An 11,288-nucleotide genomic window follows, 5' to 3' on the forward strand; every position below is an offset into this window, starting at 1 on the left:
AATGAATAACAAAAAAGTGGTGTATATATGCAATAGAATTTTACTCAGCCATAAAAAAGAACAAAATTATGTCAATTGTAGGAAAATGGATGGAACTTGAGAACATTATGCTAAGTGAGATCATCCAGTCTCAGAAAGTCAAGGATTGTATGTTTTCTCTCATATAGAAAATAGGAAAGAAAAGGGACTTCAAATAAAAGAGGAGAGAGACAAGTAGAGTAGTGAAAGGGGTAAAATGAGGCTCAAGGAAGGAAACAGATCAAATAATGTTATGTCTATATATTAAAGGTATCACTATCAGCTGGGCGTGGTGGCGCACGCTTGTAATCCCAGCATTTGGGAGGCTGAGACCGGAGGATGGCAGTTCGCGGACAGCCTCAGCTACTTAGTGAGGCCCTTTGCAGCTTAGTGAGACCCTGTTTCAAAATAAAGAATAAAAAACAGGGCAGGAGGTGTAGCTCAGAGGTGGAATGCCCCTGGGTTCCATCCCCAGACCCCCCCACACACAAAAAAGATATCACTATTAATCTCATTAACATGTGCAGGGAGAGAAGAAGGGGGTAGCGGAGCAGGGTCCAGAGAGAAACACACCAAGTGATGTGTGTGTATATAAATGTATCGCTTTGAATCTCACTATGTCATAAAATTACAGTGCTCCAATAAAACTATGAAAATAAATACCATGTTTAAACACTATTATTATTACCTCTCTCTTATTAATGGGAATACTAGGTAATTTAAATTTGCCTATGTGGTTTGCATATTTCTATTAGGCAGTGTTAATCTAAAGAAGTTTAACATTTGTGGTGGATATTTGTTCACAGTCATTTTGAGACGATGTGGTGTTATTTGGCCAACTAACCTCTGATGAAGGACTTCCTCACACATTGGTTTTTAAAAACCATATTCTTTCTTTGCTTTCTGGTCATTTGCAAGAAAATTGTGAAAAGGCTTCCCCTTCGTAAAGGTTTGAGAGGCCCTAGAATTTCCTTCTTTACTTGTTCCCAACCACAAACAAACGATCAATGTGCTCTGTGGATGAGGAGTCAACACTTTGCAAGGGCAAAAAGGGGAGAAGCAAAAAAAAAAAAAAAATTTCCAGTCCCCAAATGGTGTGAAGTGAGGAGTGCTTTCAAAGGATGCCACAAGAATGGCACAGGTGGGCACAATGGGTCTGTCTCATCGTCAAAGGACCCAAGGAGTTGAAAGGAAACTCTAGCTACAACACCAAAATGCCACAAACCAGGGTTATTAATACAGACTAACTAGCATCCCTGCCTATCTGTCACCATCTCATCTTTAAAAACTTGTGAAAATACGTAATCCTGGTGAGACTTCAACTAGGTATAAATAAGAGCGGCGAACGGAGATGCAGTACATTGTTCTGCTCTTCCGCAGATCAGCTATTAGGAAAGAAAGATCAGCCAAGTCCTTTGGGCCTGATCAACTCAAGACAGGGGCTACTCATCTCAACTTCTTTGGCCGAATTCTCTCCGGAACAATGAATTCCACAGGCTACATCTTGGCTTTCCATTTCTTCATCATCTTGGGCTCTTCTGCCTATTATGTCAGCTCCGTAACCAATAGAGAAATAGAGAATCTAAAAGAATATTTCGTAAGTATGACCTCTTCGTACTGCTTGTTTGTGGTTGAAATGACTGATCGTTGACTTGTAGTTGTATTCGATAGGCTACCATCTTTTGTTCACAGTCATTTTGAGATAATGTGGTGTTATATGGCTAGTTTTTGGTAGATGTTTCTCAACTAAGTTAGATTTTCCTTTAACAATCCTCTGCTTAACTTTCTGCAGAGACTTAGAGGGGAATTCATGAATCTTCCAAAAGATGGGCATAGTACATGTATAAAGCATAATCATATCTATAATTTTTTGGTGAGAATCCACTCAGCTCTGAGAAGTCAAGCAGTGTTTGTATTAAAAGACTGGCTCTTAGATTCTGATTTTAAAAGATCAAGATTAGCAATAAAAACAAGAGTGGGATACAAGTTATCAATTGCAATTCAAGAAGATGCTTTGGTGCAAAAATGTCACTTATGAGTCTTTTCTTTTTTTCTTTCCAAACACTGGTTTCAAAGTTCTACTGCTCCATCTATATTACCTGGGAATCATTCCCAAAGATGGTCACTCAGTGATACTATGTAAGAGTTATGATTCTGGCATAAGGGTTTTAAAGTTTTGGTTTCATGAACTTCTATTTAAATTTTATTTATCGTTAATGAAAATAGTTTTTGCATTTTAAACAATTAGGTCTTTGTTTAGCTATTATATTGTAGGTCTAATAATAATATTACAGCCTTCACAATTGATTTTATTCTTGCAGTATAAATCAAATCTCTCCCTCACACATGTGCATTTGTAGCTATTTTTTAAAACCGACATAATAATATTTTTTAAGAGGGCACAGGTGGATGTTATAGAAACCTGTTCCAGAAGGGGGCAGGATACTGTATTGGGCCAGCTTTGCTGTTTCTTTTTCTTTTTTTAAACTAGACTTAAAAGTACTTTCCTTGGCTCACTGTAGTTCTTTGATACACTGTAGTGATTGAGACACCAGCCTTGCTCAGTTTATTTGTGACATTGTACTTTAAGAGTTTTAATAGTAAATAATACAGTTACAAGAGCATAGTAGTCTCTGGCTAAATCAAATACAAAAGCTTTTGAGAAAATTTATTATTAGAACTATTTCAACAGAAGTGTTGAAAAGGAAATCAGTGACTATCAGTGACATCTGAGTTCAATAAAACTTGAAATACATTTTTAGACAATTTGGGAACTAATTATAAATCAATCTTCCTTTCTTTTTGCAGAATGCAAACAGTTCACATGTAGCAGATGGGGGACCTCTTTTCATAACAATCTTGGAGAACTGGAAAGGGGTAAGTCGAACATTCCCACTGGGCTGATTTCACTGTGTCTTATTTATCTGATGAATAAATTCACATCATCTTCTCTTTCCGTTCTTTTCTTCCAAGGAGAGTGACAAAAAAATAATTCACAGCCAAATTGTCTCCTTCTACTTCAAATTCTTTGAAAATGTTCAAGACAACCAGCTCATCCAGAGAAGCCTAGACACCATCAAGGAAGACCTGTTTGTTAAAGTCTTCAACAGCAGCACCAGCAAACTGAATGACTTCCAAAAGCTGACTCAAATTCCGGTGAGGCTTTTGCAATTTTTTCTTGCTTTCATGGCAGAGGCTTCTGCAGAGCCTTTCATTCTCAGAAAGTAGACATTAGCTACTTAACAGTTGCTAAAGCTATGGAATGAATCCCTGTCTGAAACTCTTCCTAATCCCATGCACATTTAGGATGGCTTGGTCAAGTCAGGGAGGAAGTTGTTTACTTGTGTCATTTGGAGAGGCACAGACAAAGCAGACTATTGCACAATGAAGTTAAATCCTCCTCACAGGATAAATCCAGAGGGGAGGAAGTGGGTGAAGCTGTGGAGAATAGAACCGAGAAGCAGATGTCTCTTTGCCCCTTGTTTGTTTGATGGAAATTCTCTTGCTTTGGATGGGAGGCTGCACGTCTTAGTGGAAAGACACGTGGGTGGCAATGAGATTTGTGTTCTCCTCCTAACTCAGCCGCCGAGGAACTGACACCTCAGATGAATCACATGCCTGGCCAGTGTTCAGTTTCCACATCTTGAAAGAAACCTGTTGTGTTCATTACATAAGTTTTATGGTTTGCTTTGCTCTAAGACTCCACGATGATGCCATGGGTAGAAAACCAGAATGAAAGAGGAGAAAGCTATAGCCTTTGGGGAGGCCCTGGGGCATCCAACTCCATCTCTGGTTTACTTCTCAGATTATATATCCTGATGAGAAGTGAGAATGTTTGCTATTTTTTTTAAGAGGAAAAGTGGAATTCACCCCACATAAAGGATTATTCTATTAACTTTCAGATACTAGCATATTTCAGGTAGAGAAGTCTTCAGGTTCTCAGGCTTTAGCTCATAAAATTGTTTTGGGCTTTTAAATTATGGCCACTAGAATCTTAAAGATAATTTTGAAGCATACAGATAAATCATGTTTCCCAGACTTTATCCAGAAAATAAAGACTATCATATTTTTTGTCTTTTGCTTTGATATAAAGGGGCTTGCATGATAGACAGGGGTCATGTGTGACTTACACTCTTAGGATCCATTCCCAGCTTTGATTATACCTGGGCCTGCCCCTCACCAGGCTTACATGAGCTACCAGGTCTTATAAGCTTTTTACTTCCAGGAATTGAAAAGAGAGATGGTGCCAAGTTGCCCTTGGCCCATAGGCTAGAGACTGAGAAAGTTATTGTTGATAAACCAGTGCTGCCCTGGTTTGCTTAAGCCTGGATAAGTCTCTTAGATTATTGGTGGTGCCTGGAACACTGGAAAAAAAAATTTGTCACTACAACACATAGGTGGTAAAAACTTTTTCTATTCTTTTATAACAGAAGTTATAACTATTGGCCCTTGAAAAGTACAAAAAAGATCTGCAGAAGCTCTGGGCCTTTTGCTTCATGATAGGCAGTTTTGAGTGAACTCTGAGTCACTGTCCTCTTTTGATCAGTTAGGGACATATTTTGGACATGGTATGACCTTTAGTAATTAGTTTTGTATGACAAAAACCCCCAAGTCACTCTTGGGAATGTAGCATGGTGGCCATAGCAGAGCCAGGATGAACGTAAGGGTCCTCATTTTACTAGCATGTAATCACCCAAGTGGCCCTACTGCGTAGAATAAAGAAATAGAATGGTTCAGTTCACTAATAGAGAAGTCAGGGTATAGGAAAATGTGTTGCGATTCCTAATTTAAAATGTTCTGTGAAAGTAAATTGATTATTTCCACATGAACAGGGTTGGTGTTCATGTGGATACAAAGCAAATGCCTATAAGAACGCATCTGATATGTAGAGCAAAAAGATTGGTCAAAGGATCAGGAGACAAAATTGAGGGGTAGGGGTCACCCCATCTCGTCACTGTTTAGATGAGAACACAGGGTTCAGAGAGGTTGAGTGACTGGCCAAAGTCTGCATACCCAGGACCGAACCCCATCTATTTTTTCAGTCAATTTCTAAACTCTTTTCACTATATAATTTTGAGAATTCTGTGGCAGTAAAGTTAAAGATATGTGATGTGACCCACCATAATTTTGCGCAATTAGAAATTTCACTGTATTTTCAACCTTAACTGCTGAGGAAGTGAATATTAGATATTAAGTTAATATATTGCTCTGCAGAATCACCTTTTTTAAAAAAAGGAATACTTCAATTTTCACCTTGATGTTACAAGGAGAATATCTGGATGGCCTATAGGCCTGAAATTAATGTTACTATTTTCTTTCCCTTTAGGTGAATGACCTGCAGGTGCAACGCAAAGCTGTCAATGAACTCTTCTCAGTGCTGAGCTACCTTTCACCAAAACCTGCCCAAGGAAAACGAAAAAGGAGTCAGATCTTTCTGGGCCGGAGAGCATCCAAATAAGGGCCATCCTTATTTAAATTTTTAAATCAATATTTGAATTTAAATCAATATTTGAATTTTTAAATCAAAGCCTATTTATTAATATTTAACATTATTTATATGGAGATTGTAGTTTTAGATTCATCAGTCAAAGGAATATTTATGATAGCAAATTTTGTGTAATGAAATGACTGTATTATTAATTATTTGTATTATTTATAATTCCTGTATCCTGTAACTATTTTAACTGACTTTTTATTACTTCTGATGAATTAGGCAAGGCTATGCGATTATAAGGCTGTATGTGAGGGACTCACTAAGCAGGGGACTTAAGTAGACCCCTTGGGTGGTACATACATGTCACTTGGTGATACAAGGGACACTTATAAACAAGATGGTTCCATCCAGTTGCTGCCTGTTTAAGAACATGTCTGCATTCTGAGCCACTGTTTTAATGGCATGTCAGATGGCGCTTGAAGATGTCAGGTGATGTGACCCTTCCTCTGATAAACACACAGCATCTCAGGAGATTGCACACCTGGTGCTTTTGAATACTGTTGACAACTGTGACTGCACCCAAATGGAAAGTAACTCACTTATTTAGCTTGTTGATATCTAATATATTTGAATAAAGAATAATTTCACAAAGAATCATGCTGTATCAGACTTTTTCTAAGGGAGGACTGGGGTGGATAAAGTACACACTCATGAAGTAGAAGGAAGAAAGTCATTTTCAGTTGTGCAAACCTTAGAGTTGAATTAGGCCTCATCTAACATGGCGTTTCTCTCCACTGATAATTAGCTGGCTTTCACTGTTGCAGTTGGCAGCTGTTTGTTTGAATGATCTTTCCAAGATATAGAATTAATTATGTCACCATTCAGTTCAGAGCTTCTGCCATGGACAGTAGCCCAAACTGCTTAGTTTGGAACACAGAGATTATTTCTACCACTCTTTCACCTCTCCTCGCCCTCATCTTGGTTTCTTCCTCCCACACCCACCCTGGTCAAACACCTCTGGGTGTGGGCTAGTGAATAGAACTGGAATTGAAATTTGGGTTTATACCATTGTATGTAGTGTGACCTTTAATGAATTATTTATATTCTTCAATCTTTAGATTTGTTATCTGAAAGAGAATGATTGTCTCTTCCTCATAAAATTGTGGTGAGAGTTCATCACTCAAAAAGTACTTATTGGAGCATCTACTATGTTTTTAGGTGCTTTAGATAAGTAAATTGCAATGTATGTTAGAAAGTGATTGGTGACATAGAAAAAATAAAAGTATAGCAGGATGAGGGAATTGGGACCACTGTAAGTGGGGTGGGGTGGAGTGGGTGACCAGAAATTTAAATAGTGATTATAGTTGGCCTCACTGGAGAGAAAACATTTGAGAAAGCATGAGGAAAATCCTTGCAAAGGCTCAGAATTTAAAATTTGCTTGGTGATTAAAAAAAAAAAGAGTTGGCAAACCATTGTGGTGGCCCCAAAAGATGGAAAGAAAAACAGCCATCACTTGAGGGAGATGCAGGAATCAGGGTGCTTAGTGTGGGGCCAGGGGAACTTCTGAATGGGATGAAGTTGAGGATATGATAAATTTGATTAGTTCTGGACTGTGAATTCTAGATGAGCCAGTGCATTGGCCCATAACAGAAGTTCATAAAAGGCAACATACACAGAAATGCATTTTGACTTCTTATGGGAACTGACATCAGCAAGGATAATAGATCTAATAAAATTGTTTCTTTTGGCTTATGGGACATACAGTAATAACAACAGTGAGAGTGTCAGGGACCGATTAAGTTTCTGGAGCTTCCTACACAATAATTTTGCATAACACATTATTAGGATTAAATAAAATAGTTCCCATGAAGGGATCATCTTAGTCCTTGACAATAATCGGTGGTTGTTATATTGATTATTAGGGACCTAAGTCAGTGGGTAAAACCTAATTACAAAACATTTACATATTTGAAGAAGCAAGATAAAAAATAGGCTAATTTTGGCATGACTATAAGTGACATGAGATGCTACTGGTGTCTGTTCTTATTAGTGTTTAAGATTGATTGAAGTAAAATTTGAGATTATTTACAGAGGGAGGGCTACTGTGATATTGTGTTGTCTGAAACATAGAACCAGACTGTGCCTCTTGGGAAGAGATTAGAAATTCTTACTGCCCATCATCTTGAGAAGTGATTATTCATGCAGTAGGAAATGAAATCTTAAACACATTAGTCTAGGGCTAAGTAAAATTTCTTCCTCACTCTTAGGTTTGTGTTAGTTTGATCCAGACTCTGAGACATGGAGAGATTAAGCTGTATTCCATGGTATGATGGAGAGATCCTTTTACAAAATTACAGTTGATCCTTAGTAACATAGTAAGATTTAGCAATCTAATGAATCTAATGAATCATATTGAAGTAGATTATAGACACATGGCAACAAAATGAAATATTAATTTCTGAACTGGATCCTTTTGCAATAGGAAGCATTTTTAGCACACTTGATGAAATTTGAACAAAGCCCGAGGATTATATGGTAGTAATATACCAATGTAAACCCAGTGAGGATCCCAGCCAACAACAGGATCAGTAACCAGACTGATGTGTGTGAATACCCCTTCAAATGATTCTAGCTCCAAACAGTTGTATATCTGTGACTTCAGACACCAAGCTGCTTGTGACTAAGAAAAAAGAATCATGATCAACTTCTAATTTTAACTCTGACATGTACAAAGTATAGAAGTTGTTACTCCATTTCTTTACCTTTTTTTTTGTGGTACTGGGGATGGAATTCAGGGGCATTCTACCTCTGAACTACACCCCCACCACTCAGCCCTATTTTGATTCTTTATTTTCAAACAGGGTCTCACTGAGTGGCAAAGGGCCTCACTACGTAGTTGAGGCTGTCCTCAAATGGTGATCCTCCTGTCTCAGCCTCCCAAATGCTGGGATTACAAGTGTGCGCCACCATGTCCAGCTCCATTTCTTAAAACAGAAAAGAAGTTGGAAAATCTGAAAATCCATGATGTTTCTTGGTTCCATCAGAGAACTGAGTTTGCAACTAAGATCTATTCTTCTAAACCAGAAACCACTGAAGTTATCAACTGGCAAGAACCTACACATGGTAATTTTGGTGAATTGTGAAGGCTTAGTGTGGACTAGCCCAGGAGTGAGAAACACCTGGGGGTTGACATGTTTGGGGTCCTCCATCCTTGTATGGGCTTTACCAACAGATACATGACCAAGTCCTAATGGTGAAGATCTGAGAAAGGGACCCACATGGCTCTGGCAAGTGTAAGGAAAGAGAAATCCTTGCAAAATATGTTCAGAAGCAAGGTCATTATGCAGGGGAAAGAGTTTATCAGTCTCATGAGGGGGTCACAGGAAAGGATGGTCCTGTAACTGCTGCCCTTCCAATCTCCCTGTCTCACTTGAAGCTATGTTAAAAAAACAAAACTATTCAGCTATAAAGAGAATAAAATAATAGCATTTGCAAGAAGATGGAAGGAACTGGAGAACATTATGTTAAATGAGATTAGTCAAGCACAGAAAGAGAAGTGACATATGTTTTCTCTAATCTGCCCAAGCTACGGAGTAGTGGTAATACCAGAGGGACTCCAGATGATGGAGGGGAAATCTCAGCAAAGCTAGAATGGAAGGATAGGAGAGGATGAAAGCTGAGATTGTTCAATGGAGGAGCTACATACGAATATGTGTAATAGTATAAATATAACATGGTTAACCTGGACACTCTTTATTGGGAGGGGGGAAGGGAAATGGGAGGAAAGGGCATGAAGCACAATCTAAATGTACACCATTTTTGCCCGGCATGGTGGCGCACACATGTAATCCCTGCGCTTGGGAGGGTGAGACAGGAGGATCGCGCAGGTTTGAAGCCAGCCTCAGCTGGCTTAAGAGACCCTGTTTCCAAATAAAAATATAAAATAGGTCTGGGAGTATAGATTGAAGGTAGAAGGACCCTGGGTTCCATCCCCAGTACCACTAAAAAAATAAAAAATAAATGTACACAATTTTCAATATGTTCAATTTATAAATAAAATAAAATATGGAAGAAAAAAAATAAAAAAAATAAAAAAAATAAAATTGCCACTGGATCTCATAAAAACAAAACAAAACGTGTGATTACAGAGTTAGATGCAGGCCACGGAAACACTAAACTTTAATGGGAAGATTATAGAATGTTCTCTGCACATCTCATCACACACCGGTCTGGCTTTGTTTATAGCAGTGGATGACAGGTGAAGGAGTAGCAAGACAAAGGCTCATTCTGTGAAGGAGAAGGACTTAAGGAAGCCCAGAGTAAAGAAGGGAGACAAAAGCCAGTAATGAGTGATGGTGCATGCCTGCAATCTTAATACTTGAGAGGCTGAGACAGGAGGATCACAGGTTCAAGACCAGCCTCAGCAACTTAGCGAGACTCTCAACAACCTAGCAAGGCCTTGCTTCAAAATAAAAAATAAAAAGGTCTGGGAGTGTAGCTAGGAGGTAGAATGCCTCTGGGTTCAATACCCAATACACAAAAATACATACATATGTACATACACATACATACATACATACATACATAAAAAGAAGGGAGGAATAAAACAAGGATTACAGAGTAAATTCAAGACTCTACAGTGCCAAAAGGGAAAAAGAAAAGAGTCTGAAGAGATAAGGCAAGCATCAGAATCATACTCCGATATGGCTTGATCAGGCAAGAGACTTAAAGTTACTACAGTTAAAATATGTTAAGGGCTCACATGGAAAAATTAGACACCCTGAAAGAACAAATGGGTAATCCTAGCAGAGAGATGGGAATTCTAAGAAAGAACCAAAAGGAAATAAATTAAAAACACACTGTAGTAGTTATAAAGAATGCCTTTGATGAACACATCAGCAGACACAACAGAATCAGTTAGCCTGGACATAGGTAAATAGAAACTCTCCAAACTAAAATTTAGGGAGAAAAAAAAAAAAAAAACAAAGCAAAATTTAAAAAAACCAAAAAACAAAAAACTAGAACAGAGCATGGAAGAACTGGGAGACCATTTCAAAAGATGTACCAAGCCAGGTGCAGTGGTAGGGGCCTGTAATCCTTGAGGTTACAGGCTGAGATTGGAGGATCACAGGTGTGAGGCCCTTGGCAACTTAATGAGACCTTGTTTCAAAATTTAAAAAATAATAATAAAATAAGACTAGGGGTGTAGCTCAGAAGTAGACTGCCCCTTGGTCGGTCTAATCCCTAGTATCATTCATTCCCCAATTCCCCAAACCAACCCTCCTAAACAACAGAAACAAAACTAATCCCCATAAAAATACCTCTAGGAATTTCATATTCAAACCACAGAACAACAACAACAAAAAAAAAAAAAAACAGAAAACTTTTTAAAGAGTCAAAGATAAAGAGAAACCTTAGTATGGAAGAACAAGGATAAGCCTAACAACAGACTTCCCTCAGAAATCACGTGTATTAGTTTCCCATTGTGATTGTTACAAATTATCACAAACTTAATGGCTCATAATAAGGGAAAATTTATTGTTTTGCAGGTCTGGAAGTCAAAAGTCCAAAATTAATCTCACTGGGCTAAAATCAATGCGTTGGGCAGCTCTCTGCTCCTTCTGGAGGCTCCAGGAGAGTATCTGTTTCCTCCCTTTTCAGCTTCTAAGGCAGCCTGCATTTCATTGCTTGGCTCATAGGCACCATCTTCAAAACCAGATGCATTGGGCTGATTCCTTTACATGCTGCCATCTCTCTGGCTAACTCTTTTGTGCCTTCTTATAAGAATCTTTACACTTTCATTTGATTACAGAGATAATCCAGGATAACTTCCCC

The 11,288-nt window shown here is 38.3% G+C and overlaps 1 protein-coding gene across 1 annotated transcript; it reads left to right on the forward strand.

The window, feature by feature from the left end:
• Nucleotides 1-1,501: 1,501 nt before the first annotated feature.
• IFNG (interferon gamma) lies at nucleotides 1,502-5,476 on the forward strand (the record flags this gene model as incomplete). The annotated part of the gene is made up of 4 exons (XM_080704834.1): nucleotides 1,502-1,615; nucleotides 2,827-2,895; nucleotides 2,992-3,174; nucleotides 5,345-5,476. The coding sequence occupies 4 exons, from the start codon at nucleotides 1,502-1,504 to the stop codon at nucleotides 5,474-5,476; spliced, it is 498 nt and encodes a 165-aa protein (XP_080560960.1).
• Between the last annotated feature and the right edge of the window lie 5,812 nt (nucleotides 5,477-11,288).

This window comes from Muscardinus avellanarius (assembly GCF_963383645.1).
Source record: "Muscardinus avellanarius genome assembly, chromosome: 11".
In the NCBI taxonomy this organism is placed as follows: domain Eukaryota; kingdom Metazoa; phylum Chordata; class Mammalia; order Rodentia; family Gliridae; genus Muscardinus; species Muscardinus avellanarius.